The sequence below is a fragment of the Tachypleus tridentatus genome, chromosome 7, assembly GCF_004210375.1.
Source record: "Tachypleus tridentatus isolate NWPU-2018 chromosome 7, ASM421037v1, whole genome shotgun sequence".
Lineage (NCBI taxonomy): Eukaryota > Metazoa > Arthropoda > Merostomata > Xiphosura > Limulidae > Tachypleus > Tachypleus tridentatus.
Genome location: NC_134831.1, coordinates 17,228,968 through 17,252,612, shown reverse-complemented (window position 1 = coordinate 17,252,612; position 23,645 = coordinate 17,228,968). Strand labels below are relative to the sequence as shown.

The 23,645-nt window shown below is 32.8% G+C and overlaps 1 protein-coding gene across 1 annotated transcript in view; it reads right to left on the bottom strand.

The window, feature by feature from the left end:
- eIF3b (eukaryotic translation initiation factor 3 subunit b) overlaps window positions 1-23,645 on the bottom strand; it is a 47,414-nt gene that overhangs the window by 20,201 nt on the left and 3,568 nt on the right. Inside the window, exons 3-9 of the mRNA XM_076510510.1 lie at window positions 14,328-14,523; window positions 12,513-12,632; window positions 7,475-7,532; window positions 6,686-6,814; window positions 1,976-2,133; window positions 1,014-1,154; window positions 400-466 (exon numbers count right to left, since the gene is read on the bottom strand). Of these exons, the coding sequence (XP_076366625.1) occupies window positions 400-466; window positions 1,014-1,154; window positions 1,976-2,133; window positions 6,686-6,814; window positions 7,475-7,532; window positions 12,513-12,632; window positions 14,328-14,523 (869 nt within the window). The remainder of the gene's footprint in view (window positions 1-399; window positions 467-1,013; window positions 1,155-1,975; window positions 2,134-6,685; window positions 6,815-7,474; window positions 7,533-12,512; window positions 12,633-14,327; window positions 14,524-23,645) is intronic.

The window sequence follows — 23,645 nt, the reverse complement described above, 5'->3', positions numbered from 1 at the left end:
CATGGCATACATCATATAACCTCCAATGGTATAAAATGTTATAAATCTAGGCTAAATTATGCCTAAGTGACTAATGAGTAAATAAAATAACTTCAATAGTAAATATTTTGTGTAATATGTTACAATACAGTATTAAACAAATATCACAATATATTGCACTACAAAATTCTTATACTGTCTACCTCTAATAGCAACTGTAAAACAAAAAGTTCATTTTGAGTACTACAATTAATACAGATATTACCTGAAACACATAAGGCAATATGTTAAAATTCTACATGTAAATATGCATATAATGGTCCAAATGTTTATTTTTAAACCTTTGTCACTGAATCTGCCATTTTTTAAAATTTCTCCAAAATATTTTATGATCTAAAAAATATATGTTTAATACCTTACCGGTGTTTCATAGATACTAAGTGTTTCCTGTGTCATTCTTGCAAAGTATTTGTCGTTGGGGCTCCATCTGGTAAAAAGAAACAAAATAAAGTTGATTAGTTTTAATGCACTTCTGTACATTTGTAATTTGGTAAAGTTTCATCTGTCATTTAACACTTTTGCTAAAGGCACCTTTTTCTGCACATTTCACAAAGTGCTAGTAAAGTTACATTCAAAATTTAACTAAACCAATTTTTATCATGATATACGAATAAACCTGGTATAAAAATGAAACTAACAATCCAAATTTTACTATTATATATGTTTTAAGTTCTTAATTTTATAAAACAATATTAAAAAGAAATTCTGAATTTCCCTTAGTATAAGAAAAGTGACATATGCTCTCTAGGTTATCCCATCTTCATAAGTTGCAACTTATTTTCTTCCATATGAATCACTCACTGTAAAATTCATATGCACACTTCTGAACATAAATCATATTGGTATATGGTTAAAGTACACTAAAGACACTTCATTTCATAAACATGTTTTAAAACATTTAGAAGATTACTCAATCATGAATGAAAATATATATTAGTTTTAAAGATTTGAACTAACATTATGTAATTACTTACTTAAACATTGGCCATACTGTTGGTTCATTAAAGTGATCTGCATGAAATGTTCTTTTCTTTATGCCTGTTCTTATGTCCCAGATAATGATTTCCTGCTGATCATCTCTGTTATCTGGTTCAGGACTGAAAGTTACTAGGTAACTGTAAGAGATGCACAAAGAACAAAAACTGAATAATGTGGTTGCAAGTTGAAAATAACAATAAGATAATTCCATAATGAGTATCTCTAGAGAGATTTTCAATGTATAAATTAATAAATCAAAAGATAACACATAGAAAGAAAGCTGCAGTATCAAGAAAACTTGTATTTCAGAACAAAAACATCTCTTATCACCCCACCCACACATTCCAGTCTAGTGTTGTACAAACTGAGACAAAGGATTCAACTCTAATGGCAATTACTAGAATGCTACCTTTCATATGAATGTGCAGGTGTCCAATAAATAACTTATAGGATTAAACATTTAAAAAAAAGCATTTGCAAAATAAAGTACAGAAAAATCATCCAAGTAAAACAGTAAGCTTTTAAACTAACTATAAAAAATTGGAGTTTTGAGTTTTAAATCTGAATGATACTTTATGCACACATGTTAAACAATTATTTCAAATTATATAGCTAGGCTTAAGTTTGAACTACTGACCAGAGGAGAAGGCACCTAACTTGTCAGTATCACTCACTGCCATAAGGATTTTGTCTAGTTCTTTAACACTCCTACGAAAAGTGGGGCCTAATAGGCCCCACTTTTCGTAGGAGTGTTAAACTGAATAACAGGAATGACTGTTACTTTTATAAAGCTGAAAGTGTGAAGTTGTTTCAACAACATCAAATTTCAAACTCCCGACTTTTCACTTGCAGCTCAACAGATTAGCCACAAAGACCATACCTAGTACAAAATAATTACACAAATTCCAATATTATGTAATTTATTTTCAATAGAAAGATATATGTTCTGAAAACTCACTTCTCCTTTGGAGAAAAGTCTATAAACTGTATTCTAGAATGCTGGAACTTCATTATTTGTCGAAAATCTTCTCCACCCCACAAAGCTAATCCTCGCTGGTGAAAAGTGGCAAGGTATGTTCCTAATGGTGACCAAACCAAGATGCTCTCTGTCCATCTCTGTAAAAGTTTTATTAAAAGTGAAAAATCTAAACTAATATTTCTGTAATACAAAATCTTGAACATAGCATATGAGTCACAGTTAGTGAAGGAACATTTCTCTTCATTGTGACAGACAGAATACTATAATTGTATTCCATTCAATATAAAAAAGAAAGAAAAAACTAAAACACAAGATTTAATGATATTGTTGTTTAATCAAATACCCAAAATTGGATAAAAAACAAATATTTCAAACTGAACTTCATATCATGTAGCTCTTCATTCTGAGCAAATTTATGTCTAGCTGCTACAACAATATATTACAGTTAGAAGTCAGAATAATCAACATATTTAACTCACTCACTAAGGAGTCTGTCAATTCAATAAAGTTCATTTCTCTAGACTGAATTTCAGTTTCCATAACTTCTACTATGTTCTGTATATCTTCATGAAATTGTACAGGCTTTCAGTATGCATTACTAGTTTTTTGTAGACAAAAAATAATAATTTTTAATGAAATGTTTCTACTAAACATTTTTCTGTAAATATAAAGTTGTATTACTGCTGCAAGTGCAAAGTGATTTTTAATGTTAAAATTAGAAATGCATTTCTTCATCTAAAAATTATCAAATTTCATTTGGATTACCTCTAAAACCTCCTAAAAAATTTAAATGTTTTCTTTCAGTAAAACTTTATATTCTATCTGTTATTTTCTTTACCCTAATTCTATACGAGGTTGGATTTATAACCACCATAAAAATGCACAGCTAACACTATACTATTATGTAATGCACCAGTTACTTGCTAGAACACCTCATGATTTTTTTTCTTTAACCCTACCATCATAGGTATCCTTTACTGCACACACATAACAGAAGGTTTAAGTGTCTCACATTCAAATTTTTTTAAATTAATTTTTATATTATACCAATTAGTATAACATAAGATCTTAAGTTTTATGTTCTGAGCACAAAGCATCTTAATTTTATCCAACAACAATCCAAAAAGTGTGAAATTAAATGTAAATTACTCACCATAAAATTGTCATTGCTCAGACAAACCATAATTTTTATCGCCTTCAATTTTGTTTGGTTACAAAAGCTATCAAATACAAAGAAAGACCTATCTTGCCATATCCACTTGTTACATCCTCTCCTTCACAATTTGTTAACAGTTCTCTCTTACATTTAATTCTATATTATCTATAACCAATAGAAAACCAAGGTTTTCATCTATCAAATGGTGTATTGCATAACATTGTGTTCTGAACAGGTAACCGTCAATTTCATTCACACTATAAGCTTTATTCCCATAGGAAAGTTAATGACTAACTTGTATGAATTTATAATGGCCCTTGAAAAATATTTAAAAAGTCAGAAAAATTGTGATAATTAGATGAAATTGTCTTTTGTTTTTGCATGCTATTACTTTATGTTTTGGTGCATTATTTAATTAAAAATTTAGTGCATTACTACCTTTAGTTTAAAAGAAGAAGGGTTAAGTGTCATTAACAATTGACAGAGAAAAAAAGTATCCTTAGGTAAGTACTTTATTTGTTTTTCATGTTTATTCTTTACTTGTTATTTTAAAAGTAACTCAAATGTAAAAGTAGGGATCTTTTTTTAGGTTAATTAATAAGAGATTAGATACATTAAATAATAATAATATAATAAAAATGTTTTATGAGGTATGCACACAAGTAGCTTGTGAGTACTATAATTCAATAAAATAATGTGAACTGCACATTCACGAAGTGAATTACAACTTATAATGGTAGAAATAGTAGTTACACAATTTAAAGGGCAACAAAATAATAAAATTGAATGATAAATAGAATTATACTCTTACAAGCTTAAAGTTACTTTAAATAAATGTAGTTTCCTGTTATAATTTGAAGTCAACATAAAAACTTAAAAAAAAGGTTATTTTTTTATTTATTTTGGTGAATATGATGTCGGTAAAATTAGCCCAACTTATATAGGATTATGTTAGATACAATAACAGATAAGGTATAAAGTCCTACTGAAAATAAATCTCTGAAATGTATTTAGGAGGTTTTAGGAATTACACAATAGAAATTTAAGATTTTTGAGATGAGTAAAAGAATTTTTACTTTTAACACAAAAATCAGATTGCACATGGACCATTCAAAACAAATACTTAATATATTAATTGACATATTTTTATTTTAGTTTATTAAAAATACTTTATTAAAAAGTTGATTTTTTGTAAGTGAAACACAATGATAACTGAAAGACTGCCAAATTTTGTGGAGATATACATATACATAATACTGAAAGTTAGAAGTATTAAGAGATATACATATACATAATACTGAAAGTTAGAAGTATTAAGAGATATACATATACATAATACTGAAAGTTAGAAGTATTAAGAGATATACATATACATAATACTGAAAGTTAGAAGTATTAAGTCTGTAGACTTTAAACAAGTACAAGGAGGGCACGGACTGGTTAAGATAAGAGCCATTAAATATTCAGCTAAACTCACTGATGCATTTCCATGGCAATAAAGTTTGACTGAAAGCAAAACATACAATACACTGTAGAGAAAACATCATAAAATAACATACCATTTAACAGATTAAAACTCTGACTTTCTTTAAAAAATTAAATGTCAGAAAGAACTATTGGCAATTTGTGAGAGTAGATGTGGCAGGTGAGTTAGATTTTCTAGTTTATGGGTCTGTAAACAAATAAGGTTGAAGACTATAAAACCTATGCTTTATAATTACTAATTTATGTTAAATTACATACTTTCAGAAAGGTGGTAAATAAATTAGAAAAGAGGGAAACTTAGAGAGCAAATGTCATAAATCTCACAGAGAAGATAGAGGATTTTGTTTAAATATTTTCTTACAAAATTAACTATTTAAGACTTGCATGAAAATTGCTTTTTTAACCATACAATGAAAACAAAATAATTTAATTAAATTTTGAAAGTACCTCTAAAAAGTCATGATATGCACACTAACTTGCTCATGGTGAGGTAGTTAAAGAGTATATTTTACTGATTTTAACTTTCTCAAAATATCTCTCTCAATTCTAATTTGTTTCTAAAGACAGCTCAATATGGCTATCTGTCTTTAATTTTAAATACTTTAAGAATTACAGTTGTATCAGAGATCTGAAGTATTAACTTTGAGAAATATATCAAATTTTACATTGTAAAAATCAAGTCACTCAAAGCACCTACATGTAAAGTTAATGCTACTTGCTATGTGTGTAAAAAAATATATAAACAAAGAAAATATTTCACACTACCTGTAATATTATTTGTTACTAGTCTATAAGAAGCCAAAATATTAGTAGATATGTAGAATAAAATCTGTGATCTGGAAAGCAAACACATTTTACCTTATAGCAAGAAAAGAATCTTAAAATGTCTCCTAACAAAAATATATACTTAAAACTAATAAACTTTCATTCAACACATCATCAAAAACATGTCAACATTTTAACTGTCTCGATATGAAGAAACTGTTTAGCATAGGTATTATTGATTGATTTATTTGTGAATGAATATTTCATGACTGTTTAATTTTTTTATAACAAGAGTTAAAAGTAATTATTTTTAAAGGCAATTGTTATGACAAATTTGGCTATGTAACTTAGTAAGAATCGTACATTGTGTTTATAATTCATTGATGTTTAGGCTATTGAACATCTCATGCAACTCACAGATGTCAAAGATACATAGATTTCTAGAAGGCTTACATGACAGAAGTATAAATAATGGAAAGCTAAAAAAAAAAAAAAAAAAAAAGCAGAAGAGACTAAAGTCATGGACAGAAGTTCAGTTGGGAAGTTAATTATTGTGGGAGTGAAAGGCCTAATAGTTGATATTCCAGAGTAAGATTGTAAGAGATAAGGAGAATGAGTTGTCCCGTCAAAGGGTGTTCTGAAGTAATTGAACCAGCCTGAGTGATTTTGAAAATTCTTGAAAATACAAAAAAGCAGCAGCTGATTTTTTAAGTACAGGATACAACTGCAATAACTCAACAACAATGTGAGTGAACCATATATGAACAGTCTGGTGATAGAAAGAGAGATAAATAGTTCAGCTTGTTAACTGAATTATATGGCAATTGCTTGATTTAGACTTTTGACAAGAATAGAACAGTATAGTGTTTAAGATACAAGTGATATATAAAATAAAGAAAAATAGATTATCTTGTCAACTGAATTCTAAAACAACTAAATAGGCCTAAGTGAACTTTTGACAAAAAGAACTATGCAGTGTTTAAAATATAACTATGACCTTCACAGAAGTTAATATGTGCTGTTTATTTTTTGAATTTATCACCAACAGGTCACAGATACCTACTGTAGAAGAATCCTTAGCCCAACACACCTATATAAACTAAAAATGTTTCCAGAAAACCTAAAAACCATATATTTCTCTATTTTTCAGCAACTTCAACTAATTATTTGTATTTTAAGAACTTAACATGCTGTCACTAGACTTTTTTGTGATTCACAGCAGTTAATGCAAGAGAAATGCAAGTTTCTAAATAAAATGAAAATAATCAAAGTGCATGACTCACTTCTCTTATTCTGAGTGGAGTAGGTTCGGGATGACTGTTGAGAAACACTGCTGACATAGCCCCACCTTCATAAATAACACTATACTGGTCATAGCAATCAGGATCTTCAATCCAGTACCACAGATTACCCTAAAAAAACAACATATATATATACACACACACACACATTTTGTTCTCAGAAACATGTTACTGTCTAAGTCTATCACGGACAGATTATTATATATTAAAATTACTCCAGATATCAAGTTTTTAACACTAAACAAAAATCAAAAACTCTTATATTAAATACAAAACACAATAAACAGCTCATACACTCAAAGTTACCAGCTACAACTGGAATAATATGGACACAAATATAATGATCTAGAGGTGATGGATGAAGCTAATGTCAACAGAATTTCTGGAAAAATAAAACATTATAGCACATTCAAAGAAAAAACACAAGTAATAATCCTTAAATCAACACACCTTTAGTTAACTGTAAATAAATTTTAAATGTTGATACTAAAATAAACAGTGTTTTTCAATAAAGGAACAAAACTCAGTTTTTATTTATGCATTCTACTCATTTTTGAGATTACATAATCTTCTTTATAAAAACAGCATCTGATGTGGTAAACACATTTTGAAAAATATATCTAATATAACTACATTATAATATTTATTCAAAAAATACCTATAAAGTAACTGATAGCACTAATATACATGCAATTTACACTGTTATCATAGAATTAAGAATGTTAATAGTGCCTAAACTGAATAACAGTTTGATTTTTTTGTTACTCTTACATGATCTACATAAGGTTGAGGAGTGGGAGGTTCAAGATCTTCACAAACATTTTCATACCTGTCAAAAAAAAAATCCAATCAAGATTAATCTAGCTCCAGATCTGATACATGCTAATTCACTCTTAAAAGTACCAGGTTTTATAAACGTGAAATGTACATAAAACACACTAAATTATACAGAAGAATAATTTAATTCACAAGCATTACAACAATCTAGCTTTTTTAATGCTCCAATTCAAAGCTATCAATTTAACTATCTTCAAAGGCAGTAACTGTATACATGTCATTCAAGTTGGTTATGCAAGTAAATTAGAAAATGCACGTTTCTCTTCAAGTTCACCTCAAATGACCATTAAACACTAGTTTCATCTTGACAAGGAAAACAAATAGTTAAGAATTAATGAGTGAGTCACGTACAGCAGCACTGTACGTAAACTGACATTAAATAGTATTCATAAATGGTATTTGTTTTCCACTTTGACTTTAATAAAAAAAAAACATTTTCCTAACCTGAAAATATATTTCTGATAAATACTCACCTTCACACACATAAGTTATAGTTTTCCTAAATAAAAAATTTATTTCCAATAACTACTTCCCTCTTCTCACAAGATTAATTCTCATTTTGTGCTCCCATCTATTTGCAAACTTTTTGGAACACATGCTACTAGCCCACAACCCTCCTTCTGTTGTCATCCAAAGCTATAAAACATTTCTCATGTAAAACATTACGAGTTACCTCTCCATGAAGAAAAGAGCATTGCTATCATGTGACATGTGCGACTCCCTCTATGTGCCACTAATGAACTATTAATTTGAACTTTAGCAGAAGACATGAGCACTGGAAGATAAGAGGGGGAAGGATGGGAAGTGCGAGGGAAAAGAGGTACCTATCAGAAATACTTCTTCATTTTGGAAAATTATACCTTCTGATACTATCATCTCCCTCCTCTCGCAAGATTAACTTGAATCCTAAATAAACTGGATGAAAGAGTGGTAAAAGGGAATCCCAGGCATATTCCCTGGAAGCATCCAAATGTCTCTTAATCACAAGGAAAAGATCAGAAGATCTGAGGAGGGGCACTACACTACATTTGAAAAGTTATAAGGTCAGGAGGACCAGACATGGTGGAAAAAGGAAAGAGTACTTTAGTGTAGGAGAAGATGATGCAACAAAGAGACATAACAGAAATAAATAACTCAATCTCACAATGGTAGGTAGGTAAGAAATATTGTGTACTAAGGTGTAGAGTGGTTAGAGTGCAATGAACCACACTTGGTAAGTCAACTTCATCCAAAACCTCACTTGCTGGGTACCAACATCCTTGAGAGAATAGAATAAGGACCTATACTGTCTTCATTTCAAGTCCTACAGTCCAGAGGAAACCTATTAGAAGACTCCAGGAACATACATCATAGCCAAATCTCAAGAAAGTGTCATACAGAATCCAATGAAAGTCTTAAGGGACTACAACATCTGAGATAGTGCAGCAGATGATCATAAAACTTTATTTTTAAAAGCAAACCACACCAACTTATTCAATTAAGACATGGCAGGAACGAGCAGTAATCCCCTTCTGCATTATCCATTCCTCCATGGGTGGTGCAGTCTGGGACAGGCAAATTATGATGCAAGTATCACAAGGAATTTAAACTCTAGTGATATTTAGAAATACCCCATCTTAGAAGTGGATTTAAGGAAATTATGTCTGCAAATAGTTATAGTCATCTAAGTAGAATCCATTCAGAGTACAGACAGAATACATGGTCAGGCACCACTCATCACAGAGCAGGATCCAATGTGAAGCTGAAGCAGGGGCCATAGAAAGAAATCTTTAGTATAGACCTTATGTCACAACCTTGCTAAAGTCAGGAAAAGTGCCACAGTTGGTGGGTGCCATCCTGAGGAAGTAGATACAATGATGTGGTGTAAGTAGTGTGAGAAGTCCTCCACATGCCCTATAGTAGAATCTCCTCCAATGACTGATGAAGATGAGAGGTAAGAGGAAGGGAAGGTAATGTTGTTGATGATGTGAAATAGATCACACAGGGAATAAGACAAGGAGGAATAAGCCATCTGGATCAAAAGTTGAACCAAAGTGGTTAAGCTAACTGGGAAAATATTATGGGAAGAGAAAGGTTGCAAAGAGAAAAACAAGCGGGAGCAAGGGCCCTGAAAGAAAGCTAAGGAAGCAATAATGGAGAGCACAGTTGGAACAAAGAAGTTCATCTAGATCAGAAGGAGGGCAGAAAAGGGAACATGGAGAATGGACAATATGGGATAGAGTGTCAGTGACTGGGTAATAGAGTAGGTCAAGATGGAAGGAAAAAAGAAAGGGAGGGACTCCCTGCTGCTGGAGGAAATGAGAGAACTGAGGTTTAGTGGTTCAGGAAGAAGCCACCAGATAACCATACATGAAATAGCATGGATGAAGAAGAAAACCTGAAGAAGTAAATGAAGGAGGGTAGATATAAAGGAATAGATGAGACCAATCATGGCTGAAAGCATCAATACTCAAGACTAGAGGATGGGGTGCTGTGAACCAAAACCAAGGTAATTGGGATTGAGGGCAGTGACAAAGGCATCCCTAAGGGATGTGCCAATATTCAGACATATCCATTGAAAAACATCAGAATGAATGAACCACACCTGGGAAAAACAAGATCTAGACATGAAAAAGAATAAGCACAGAGAGGGAAAGAACCTATGCAATAACATGCCATCAAAAGAATTTGATTTATGTGGGCACAAGAAAGAAGATCCATAGTGCAAAAACACAGGGAACAAAAAGTTGTGTCCCCTGAATGATTGATAGAAGCCACCCTGTAGAAATGTTAATATGGATCATAACCTGCTGGCAGCTGGCAAGAAGAAGCAAATGATCTAAAGCTTGACAAACAACCAGAAGTAACAAAACACTGGCGTGAAATCTCCTCCACAGACTAATGATCTAGAACCCCTCAGCCACTCATGACAACAAAAATACAATAATTGTGTCAAACTTAAAATGTCATGAAAAAGAGAAAAGAAGAATGACAGTGGAAGGAGAGAGTGAGAATGTCCCCAGAATCCCCATATAGTTCCCACAAAATACCTCAAATAGGAAGAGAAAGGCCAATTTTGGTGAATGTGGCAGGATATACAGGAGATTGTTGGGGTCCACTCCCCAAAATAGGCAAGCTTAACCCACAACTGGTGGTTGAAAATGTGGGAACCTGCCCTAAAAATCATAAGAGTGGATCAACTCAAAGCCTGCAGGAAACAGGAATATCAATACCATCACTAAAGATGAAAAAACGTGAAAAAAAGAGAATGGAGAAACAAAAAACAAAAGCAAGAAATAAACCAACACAAGGTCTGAAAAAACTGACAAGGGCTGAACAGAATCCTCAGAAAGATGTGGGAAATTGAGGGGGAGGAAAGATCAAAATTATAGTCAGCATATGTCTGTGAAAGGTTAAAAAAGTACAGAAAGAATAAGAGCATGAATAAGAGAGAATGTATGTTCTATATAGTGCTTCCTCCAGCCATGAACATAGGCCACAGGAGTCAACCCACAGCTGAATAATTGTAATAGTGAAAGATGGAAGGGAAATAGAGAGAAAGTGCTGTAACTTTCTTGAGCAGCAAAGGTCTTAGAAAGGAAAGACTTGTCCAGGTAGAAGAGTATGCAAGAAGCATCATTAGCACAGACATATGAATGGATATGACTACAAGGTACAAGGAAGATATAAGTCTAAATAGAAAAGTGGTACAAAGAGCAGGAAGACAACAGCTCAAACAAGGCATGTGTAAAGTGATGCAAAAAAAAACATTCAGGTTCCATTCACTTAGGTTGGTGAAGAAAGGAGTATATCAGAGTGACAAGACAGGGAAAGAAAACATAATATGGTACCAGAAAAAGGCAAGATGCAGCAGACTCATAACAAGCAAGGTAGAAATCAACAAATCACAGTTGAGTAGCCAGGTACAAAAAATGCAAAACAATGGTTCACTGTAAGATGGCCAGGAGGAAATGAGTGGTTGATGGATGAATGACAAAAGACTTATCACTTTCACTGATAAGGCACATCAGACACACTGAAAAGGCAACATAATGTGACAAGAAGAATTTTACACAGTTGGAAAATCTGGTCTGATGGATTAGACAAATCTCACACAAGATAGAGAAATGATATCCCTTGATGAAAGAAGGATGTGTGAAGTTGAAGCAACAGACAAGAGCCATTGAGTGAAAAGAAGGGAGTCCAAATGCAAAGCAATGAAGTAGATAAAACTAAGACTGAATTGGCCAAAGACGCACCACTTAGAAGATTCAACAAAGAGTGTCATACATTAAGATGAGAAGCCAAGGTGGGAGTTGGAAAGGACAAGAAACATACAAAAAAAAAAGGTGAGACCATTCCTGGCTCAGATCCTTAACAACCAGAGCCAAAGAATGAGTATCAGGTGACCGAGAAGAAACTTGGAACTGAAAGGGGCAGAAAAGGAATCTATGAGAGGATCATTATAGACCTGGGGTGAAGAGATTGTAGAATGTGGCCTGGTCAAGACATCCCTAAGGAGTGAGAAGTTACAGAGAAGCCAGAGTCCTCAAAACCAAAAAAACTTTTTGTGTAGGATGAGAAGTGCAAAACTTGGTGACCAGACACTACATAACTCACAGAAAAATGAAGCATTACAGTTATATAATTATGCTTCTAATACTAATATAAAGAATGTTATGTTTTTAAGTATGAGAAAAAGACGTATTCCAAGGAACAACAATAAGGTTATAGTAGTGTTATCATTTGAGATTAGGACAATAATCCATAATTTCAAAGTGCAATATCTTATCTTATTCGACAGAGAGAGAGAGACATGAAAATCATACTTAACATTTTAGTGTTCTTTGTTTGTTTTTTGTTTGAAAATGGTTGTGCCTACATATACACAAAAAATAGAAATAATAACAATTAAATTATTTCAAAAGTAACAATGCTGTTGACACACCTTGATTATTTTTCTAATTTAAGTAACAATTCATGCTCTACTCACTTGTCAAAATCTGTCAGCAAATTCACAGAAAATGTATGTTGTTTATCTAGCTTGTAGCCATTAGTCATCTTCACTGCTTCTAAAGCATGGGCAGGACAAGAGTACTCCAGAAAGACGTATCTGCAACCAGAACTTATCTTAAATAAAGCCACTGAACAAAAAGGTTTCACCCTCACAAATACAGACAGGGAATACAACCACAACTGATTTATGGAGAATAAGATAATGTAAATATAAAATTCAAGGACTTATTATTTGAAATGTAATTACCAATAGGTGGCTTCAAGGCAATGCTCTTTTGTTTTATACCAATAATTTTAAAATATTTTTTTTATGCAGAGTTTCTTTTGTCTTGACTGTTGTGATTATTTTGAAATGGCAATCCAATCATACTTAGCAATGTAAAACAAAAATAAAGAAAATGTGTTCCATAAATGTAAAAGATTTAAATACATTCTAAATAATTATTAAAGGTCCTAGTCAAAGCAATACTAAAATTATATTTGTTCAATGACTCAAAAAATATATTTTGAAATTATTCTGTACTTAATAAATTTTTGTACAAAACTTCAATAATCATTATATGGAAAAACATAATCAAATTTTATCATACATATATGTTAATAAACGCACAGCTTTACATTAAGAGTAATGTATATTTAAAATCATTTCATTCTCCTAACACAGTGGTAGTTACGCTTTTTTGGCTGCAATCCAAATTCCAATTGTGGGGCAAGCTCCACGACACATATTTTCAAATAGTTCAATAGTAATATAAATCATGACCAGAAAGAAAAGTTGGAACAGTAACTAGGAACCTTGTTAAGGATCATTGTCCAAACAAGTCAAAAGCAAAATACTTCTCTCAATAACCAATTTTAATATAATTAACAAATTTCAAATATGCAATTATTGTACAAAATTTATGTTTAAATGTTTTTATTAAGCTGGATTGAATAATCAAAATCAGGATGATACAAAATTTATAGCTGTCATGTTTACCTTTTAACACACACTGTTATAGTTATAATTTTCACTAAAGTAATATTAAGAAAGCATGTGTAAACATCAGAATTAATCTTATACAGAGTCCAGCCAATCCATTAGGAATTATACCTAATAATAGAATGGAGTACCATAGAATCCATAAAATGTTGGGAGACATCCAGTCATTAATAATGTATGAAATTCATGGAGTGAGGGAGGCAGAGAATCATTATGGTAACTGTATCAAGTTCATCCCCACAGGTGTTCAACTGATTTAAAATGCAGGGATTGTCATGGCCATAGAAGATGCCCAAAATCTCTGTCATGTTTCTCAAATTATGCACACACAACCTGGAAACTGCAAATGGAAGCACTGTCATCTCAGAGATAGCTTTTCCATCAGAATACATATGATGCATCACAGGATGTACTTCAACAGAAACACTACTCATGTAATCTGTGAATTCGTCTGACCTTATTAAATGGCTAAATGACCTAGCATATGCCAGGAAAACATGCCCCAAAACAAGGCTCCACTACCAGAGATCTGAACAGTTTGGACCACAGAAGAGAAGTTAGCTTTTCTTTTGGCTTTTTCCAAATCTGTCATCTTTCACATGTGAAAAATTAGTAAAGCAAGATTAACAGTACTGCATCACTTGTAACTGGTAGTGGTTTTTCCAAGCTAAAAAACTGATATGATTAACCTAACTTGCACCTGCATTTTGAGTCAGGCCAAATTCTGAAAGAGTTTACAGTTCCTAGTAAGGTGGCCAGACCCTGTACATATTCACACACACACACACACACACATATATATAATCATACCCTTTAGTTTTCATATTTTCATCTCTTGGATAATGCTCTGTAATGATTTTACCAAACTTGGAATAGATTTTGTGAATCACTTTCTCAAGCTTTTCTTGTCTTTCTTGACCAACTTGTGGTATTCCATCAACCACAATTACTGATTCAAATCCATCAGTCTCCTTTGGTTTATTCTTCAGGAGATCACCAAGGAGCTCTGAAACACATTTTAATCAGTCTTCATTCTACAATACTAGTTGTATTACAATACCTTAGTGCTACACATATCTATGTATGGATTAATTTAAAATATATTTGTGTCATTTATAGTTTTTCACACATTTTTCAATTTAGATATAGTCTTCAACAAGTCATTTTAAAATGAAAGTTGTTTTATTGTAAACTTTTTGACAAAGATTATGAAAAGTTTATTTTTTAAGCACAGTTTTGAGAAAAAAATCAAGATAACAGTTTTTCAGTTGATTACTGCAAGAGTAAATAACATAATTCATACAATTCCTGTTCAAAATTCTTTATCCAAAAATTAAAAAATATTTCTTTCTGATAACATCCAGAAATCCTAAAACCACTCAGCAACACACACAAATTTCACAGTAATTAAATTTATTTAATGATTTAGTAAAACCGTTTAAAAAGAACTCAAAGACAAGCAAATCAGTTTTCCTTAACTTAAAAGAATGTACAGTGATTTAAAACCCATATGACTTTATGGTCTCTTTTAACACCGTCACAAGGCAGAAGAGCAGTAACTCTTAACCTGTTCTTCAGTTTCTGAAGAGCAATGCAACATATTTTACAACTGTTTTATGAAGGTTAATACTGTTATTTACAAAATTGCAATTAATTAGAACCTTAAACTCTGCTCAACTTCAAAACTATAATAATACTATTAATCTGTCCTTATTCTAGCATTGCATATACATAACATCAAGTTTATATATTTGAGGCTGTTAAATTTTTATGACAAATTTATTGAGTCGTATTCAATGTACGTCAATAAATTAGCACATGAATATAGTTTACAGCTTAAAATTTTATACTACCCTAATTTCAAAACAAAGTTTTAAAAGTTTTCAGTCTTCAGTTTTTTGTAATGAGATGTGCAAACACTTAATTCTCTACTCTTTAGTGTAACTTCAGTAGTATAGCATTTACACTGTCTTAAGTGGTATAGCATTTACACTGTCTTAAGTAAAATTTAAATAATGTAAATAATTAAAAGGTCAAATGTTCAGGCTCAGGATTCTAACATCTCAATTTGCTAAGATGTCAAACTTTCCCAACCCACAACCAAAGTCCTTTCCAATTGTCCTTAACTTTTAGAGAGAGTTTTCAAAATTACATATTCTTTTTAATGTTTATAACCAACAGAAAAAGCTTATTTTCTATTTCAAACATGAAACTTTTGAATTCATGATAAAATACATTAATCCAAAGGAAGTACTTCATATATGTGTTGATGGACATAGCATTAAGTTTTTTAAATATATTTATAGCTTAATTAGACAACCAGTTAAATTATAGTTGTTTTTAAAATTTCTATTTTAATGACCTATGTATATTTGAGAAGTATATGAATGTTTTTTTTGACAGTTAACTTAAACAAAAATGAAAATATATGGAGCCATGATGCCTTCAAACATGTATTATTAATTTTTATGTCATAATTTTGAAATTTGATATCATCATTGTACAGTGATGATTTAGATACAGTCAGTGTTAAAGAAAGTGACAGATAAAATATAAACTTCAAATGAAAAAGAAAAATTTTGATACTTATTTAGAACACACAAGATGTTTGTACAATATTAGCTGGCTTTGTAACAAACAGTAAATTGTGCATATTTACATGTATGAATCAGAGACTGGTCACCCAAAATACTTTGAAAGTTATAATTTTCCTATACTAAAAATGTATTTCTGATAGGTACTTATCTCTGCTTGCAAGATTAGCTGTTCTTTTTCAGAGTTGCCCTTTACACAGAAACTTTTTCTATACACTTGCCACAAGCATTGCAATCTCCCCTTATTGGACTAGTATATTCCAAAGTATCTCTCACACAAATCATCTTGCATCATCTGTTAAACAACAGTAGCATAGTATGCTCACACAATGCAAGTGAATCTCTCTACACTCCACTACCAAACCTTCATTCGAAATTTGGCAGAAGACGTGAGCACCAAAGATGTGGAAAATATAAAAGGAGGTAAATTGTAACTTCCAATACAGTACTTACAAGATTAGCTGGAATCCTATATCCAGAAGGAGGAGGAAACTGTATGAGGGAATGATAAAAGCATCTGAAGGATAACCCTGACCATAAAAGAAATATACCCAATCCTCTGAGCTTTTGCCCACATGTAGAAATTTGTAAACCACAAGGAGAGAAATTGTGTGATATAAAGTAGCTAGGGTGTGTTGTCCTGTATTTAGCAAGTAAACTACATCCAAAACCTGCTCTATGGGATATTGACATTCACAGAAGGGTAGGATGAAAATCATACCATCTTCAACTCCAACCCAGGAATCAGAGATTAAGATTCACACCAACTACTGAATGCATGGAACACAAGAATCAGCACCCTAATGTAATCTGGGACTGGCTATCTGGGAGCAAGAGGGCAGATTCAGCTACTGTGAAGACTTGGGTTAACTGATTCACTTGAATCAGTACTTCAACACTGGGAACCAACAACCATGTGAAATTAGGGGAGGGCTCCTAGTAAAAAGCCTTGAACTTTAAATATGAGAGATCAACAGTGAGATAGAATGTGTAACAGGAAACCATACCTACCTTAAGGTGATAGATCAACTCACTATACATGTAAATGAATAGTAGGAAGTCACATCAACCAGTCATGGATCAACTCCAGTGGTTGAGGGTATTGTTAACTATGTAAATAGTTTAAGGAGGCCATGTCATCCAAAAAAGGGACATATCACCTTTTATTGTGTGTGTATATATATATTGAAATTAAATAATTACATCCAAATGAAGCCAAATAAGTAAACAAAATCATGAGGAAAGTTTGCATCAAAAACAGCAAATCCCAAACAGGATATCAATATAAATATTTTTGACAAAAGAAAAGATTTTGACTTTCCAACTTATGTTTTACCTTTCTTACATGGTAATGTGCCATACCCATCTATTATAAACATTAAACTTCACAGTTATTCAGATATTGTAAAATTTGTAACAAATTACAATATTTTATTAATAATGTTGACATACTGATATGAAAATTAATAGTTGATTTAACAAAGAAATTTTAGGTAAAATTAAATTATTCCTGTAATAAACACAAAGAAAATAAAATCAGAAATATTTTACTAAAAATTGCTAATAATTATTTTTATTAAATATAAGGTCATTTAAAAACTTGGCACTACTTTATGCAGATGTACACCTTCAGTTGCATATAAAAGCACAACAGTCACAGCAGTAAACTATCACTTTACTGATGTCATGTTAATTCGTGCCTTTGCCATACTGGGGACAGGAATGCTAACTTCAAGAGGCAAGTTTTATTTTACTTACCCTCAAATGGCAATACCTTATATTTTCCTTATTTTTTATTTTAATTTTCATCTTATTTATTTATTTTTCATGTTTTTATGTTTATGTTTTTCTAATTCTTATTTTAACTTGGGAGAGCAGTCACCTTCCTACAACTCTCTGCAGGCAATGAAGGGTGATATAGATGTTGGACATTGTGGATTTAAACACCCACATCTCTCTCTCCTAATTTCTAAATTTCTAATCTTCTAATGTGAGACTAGTAAATTGGAGGTTACGATTGATAGGCAGTGTATCCCCACTGCAATGTGGGTCTCACTTCCGCAGTCACTTTCAAAACTGTTTAGGGGCAACCATTCAGAAGGAAGCATCCATCACTATAGCATCTTACAACTGGCAAGAGGTAAAAACTCCCACACTCCACTCAGTGAAGGGAGTTAAAAATACATTGGAGAAGCTGGAGGACTGTTGTCACTGAAGACAGTGCAATAAGTAATCACAATACTCTATTTTGAAAAGCAGACCATACCAAGTTCTCCATTCAATGCATGTCAGGGATGGGCAGATATCCCCTCTGCACTGCCCATGCATGGCATGGTCTGTAACGAACACATTTATGAAAAAAAACTATCACAAGGTGGGTTACCTTCCAGTGACCTTGCAGAACATCCCATCACTATGGTGACCTAGTGACTGTGTGAAGCCAAGGATGAGAGTGTATAAGCCAACAAGGCAAACAGAGCAGATTTTCATGTTACAGAATATCCAGTCAGGCACAACATGCTATATAACAGTATCCATGTGAAAAAAAAGGAATAAAAAAGACCTCTGAAAAAGAGGAACAAAACTCACCAGTTAGAATCACACCAAAGTCTGTAATACAGACACAGGTGGAAGACAAAACATGACATGGATGAAAGTACCACATGATGAAGATAATGGGAGATGTGCGTGCTCGGCATTGTCCACATACTAGCTTACAGAATATCCTCCAACAGATGAAGAAGACAGGAAGCGAAAGAAAATGTGAGATGATACATGGAACAAGGTATGGGACAGAACAAATAGAAGTCCATCAAATGGACCAGAAAGTGAACACAATTCATAATGGTAGAAGGGGAATGATCATGAAGGGAGGAGAACTACAAGGGAACAAACAGAATTGGGCATACTCCAAATGGGAGTTGTACATGCTGCAATATAACACTTACACAGCAGTCTACCAGGATCCAGAGATGAATAAAGATGGGACACAGAAGGTAGGGAATATAGGAGAAAAGGAAAAATGACCTTCTCAAGTAGCCACAGTTTTGGAGAGAAAGAAAGGAATGATCAGGATAAAGGAGGAGACAGAAAGAATGATAAATGGTACATGAATCATCAATGGCAAATAAACCACAAGGAACAAATAAAACAAAAAGCATGAGGAAAGTGGTTTCAACAGAGGGAGAATTAGGGCATGGAGGACCACAAAAACATCTTATTGTGGAAGAGAAAGACCTGAATCTAGAAGGAATGCAGGAGCATAGTGAGAACAGGCAAAGTAAAAACCCTATGGTATCTGAAAAAACAAAAATTACAGGAGAAGACTCCCTATACCAAGAAATTGAAGAGTTTGAAGACCCACAGTGAAAGAGCTAAGTGAGAAATTCTGCCACTCTAGCCACCAAAAGCTTGATGGCAGGAAATTCCCTTACAGCATACCAACAGTATAAGATCTTCCACTTGCACTGGTAAATTATCTTGAAAGATGGGTGAATGAAAGCAGCTAATAGGGTGGCAACTCTATGCTTGAAGCTGCAACTTCTCGTCAAGGTCCGGTTAAAAGCTACAAGTAAAGACACATGATGGGGAGATTGGGATGAAGAGCAGGGGATTAAGGTGACATAAAAGAGAGGTAAACAGTTTAAAAGGAGCAGCCACTGGAGCCTTAGAAACCAGAGAGGTGTAATGGAGGACTTGACAAGGAATGCAGTGTACCAGAGAAATCATCCGATGACAAAAACAGATGGGAGGGAACACAAAAAGGTACTTGTGAGATCAATCCCAGTTGAAGGCATCAACAACCAGAACTTGAGGATATAGGATATAAGACCAAAAGTGAGGCAACTTAGTATTCAGACCCATGGCAAACGCATCCAAAATGGAGAACCCCACATGAGGCAAAGGCCAGAAAACAAGTGGATCTAGAGGCCACTCCAAGGTATGGATTCAGTCTGGATGTGAAAGATGATTTGCTATCAAATTAAAAACACCCAACACATGACATGCAAGAAGATGAATGTGATGTGTTTGAGCCCAGAATAAAAGATCCAAGGCCTGAAAACAAAAATTGCTAGATCAGGTGCTGCCTTGATGGTTGATGCAAGCCACATCCAGAGCTGTCTGAATGAAACTTCACCAGACAATGATGGGTGAGAGAAATAAAATGAGATAATGATTGATAAACCACCAGAAGTTTGAGAAATTGATATACAAGATGAGTTCATCTGCAAACTAACAGCCCAAGGCTTCATGATGATTGATCCAAGTCCACAACTCTAAAGGGAAGCATCCATGAACAGATGGAAGGGTTTTTCTTGATGTACTCCTGTATCCCCCTATAGCTAATTTTGAGGCATTGGATTTATAGATTTCTGTCAACGTGCCTATCTTGAAAAGGGGCCATCACATTACAGTTGGTTACAGTCAAATACTGTTGTCTGCCAAACTTTGCCTTTTCTGCAGCTAACCACTTTTCTCCGACTCCATCTCGAAAATTCTAAAATTAACTTTCATTCCAATCATAAATAACTTGATCCAGAACTTAAATGTCTATGATAAAATTATCATTCTCATTATGAGTAGGAAGGAGGAAGGATACCAATATCCCTGAACACCAATTTTCATTCAACATGAACATCTATACAACATGATACATACCACCAATAAGAATCACTCTCATTTAGTGTCACACCACCACTGGGAGAATAGACATTTTCATCAAAGAATAAAAAAAAAGTTAGAAACAAAACAATATCAATTCATAGTATTTGATATTTAATATAACACAAAAGGTTTCTACACTAAGTGTATATCTTCTTTATATGTTGTTATTCACTGAAAAAAGTACTCTAAAGCCAAAAACACAGTAAATTTAAAACTTCAATCTCATTTTATTCATCTAGCTATGACTAACATTTTAAGTTACACAGTAAAATGTAACAGAAAATGACCACATCATACTTGTAAAGTGGCATGAGACTGTGACTCTGCTACATGTGCTACTTCACAGTCACTTCAAAATCCTTATACCATGAGACTAATCACTAAATAGTGGTGTAAATATCTATGGAGTTATAGGAATTTTAAACAGTGAAAATCATTTGTCACTAGACCTTCTCCTATATGTTTAGTGTTCATATAATTATTTATCACTGCCATTTGTTGACCAAGGAAGTTTTTAGAAAAATATTCAAATTCACAATCATTTGTTACTGCAGATAATGAGAGACATTTTACACACAAATAAAATGCTCTGACCACAATGCCATAAACTTAGAATAATTAAAATGCATATTAAATGTTTAGGAAGTTTTTTTTAAAACACTGTGTAGAATTTTAAGTACAATTATTTGTATGAATGTTTTACCAGTTATGATATCATGAAGTGAATGAATTATTCAAAATAAGAAAATACTATAGCATTACATAAAGCATTCTATGGCTGTGTTTAAAGGATTATTTGCTAGACAGGAATTTGAAAATAGTTCCAAACATTTGAAGGTTTGAGAGATGGTATTCAAACTATATCAGATTTTTGTTTCTTATTAACATAACCTTTTGATAATATTTGGATAGTAGTCACACATTAAATGTTATACACATGAAAAATTCAATTGTTGATTTGTATAATACCCATTACGTCAACAAAAGTTGTATTAAAAACAAAACACACATGTACACATCATCAAAATATTACAGTTAACAATTCAGGTTTTCCTAGTGTACAAATAACAAATTATGTACCTGTAAAAAAATTTGTGCAGTTGAAAATTCACCTCTGTAAGTTAAAGTGGATAAATATTTTTAGAAAACACATTTAAGATTATAAAATTCCATACCAGAGTTACACGATAAAGTAATTCACAAGAATATTCTTCAGTTTTTGTAATCATATATTACTAGGCTTGTACATTTAAGCTTCAAAGGTGTCGTATTACAAAATGAAGTTACAATATAAGGGTGCAGTTGAGAAAAATACTTCCCTAAAGCTCTGTAACAGCTCCCTCCATGCACTAGAGCAGACCATTATGATGAAGAATAAGGGCTGTGTTTAGTGGCTTAATTTCTTCAATAAAATATACAAGTGTCATGGTAGGGTAAGTATGAAATATAGAATATATAACAACACTAATAATTTTAATCTTAACCTGTTTGGAACAGTGACTATTAAATTAAAATTGGTTTTACTTAAGTCCTCTGCTGTTCTTTTAACCTTTCCCCATAGGCTGAATCAATCTGCAATATGACTGGAGAAGGATTTTTATACAAAAAACATACAGTAACTCTGAACATCCCTTAAAAAAGGCCCCAATAACAAATAAACCACATTTGTAGAGACAGAGCCAAAAACAACAGGAAGGCCTGCATGGGAGTGAGGAGGGAGAAGACATCCCCAGAGAACTTTTCAGTTTTTATGAAGAGCCTCAGACAGGAGATGGATCAAGGAGAGGTACCACAAAGTGGTCTGGGTAAGACAAAAAAGGGAATACTGGACACTGTTAGATGAATGGGAGATTCGAATCTCACCCTCCAAACAGGCAGAACTGAGCCCAATATTTGATGATCTATACACAGACAGTTTCTTCTATGACAACAGAGGACAGACTATTCCAAAGCCAGCATAACTAAAATGCAAAATGTTAATCATGAACCCAAATATCAAGAGATGGAGAAAACCTATCAGGTTGGTAGACAGAATCATTTAAGAGAAAGGGATGTACAAATTATCAAAGATCACTGACCTTAATTAACATTTTCCCATTTAGATGTCTTTTTAAGTGATGTTTTAGGAATAAAAAGTTATGTCAGTAAATTACTATTAGACACTTGAATGTTCCCCTTACCTATGACAGGAAGGGGAAAACTAAGTATACAAAGAAATAAGATAGAAGAAACAGACAAAACATCACATACATGAGAACTAAAACCCAAGAAAGCTGACAAGGACCTAACAGAATCCTCAGGCAGGGTTTGAAAAGGCATGATGAATTCTGGGGGAAAGAAGGAACAAATGATCCAAATCTTTATCAGCCTGGCCAGACTTGAAAAGCTCATAAGGAAGGAGGACAACAGCAGAAGACCTGTGGATAAAGATCGATAAATCCTCCAACAGGTACCCTGTACCTGTGGCCTAAATTATGGTGTCAGATAAATAAGTTGTACCCAAACTGATAACATTTACTTTGGAATTCATGCTTGATGCCAAACAATGTTTTTCTTAGAACAAAACCACATTGGGCTATCTGCTGAGCCCACCGAATTTTAGCATTGTAAATTCGTAGACTTACCACTGTTGATGCCAAACAAACAAGCAAAATTGTTCAGTGTAATAAAAATTCTTGAAACAAAGTAATGTAAACCACTTTGAGGAATAAGGAACAAAAAGAAAGACATCTGAATTCGAGCACTGCCAATGAGAACAGACTGTTCAGTAATGACAGAGAGTCAAATGTATCGTAATAGTTGTTTTCTCCTATCACTGGATATGAAAAACATATTGAAATCTTTGATTCCACTTAGAGGTGGTGGTGGA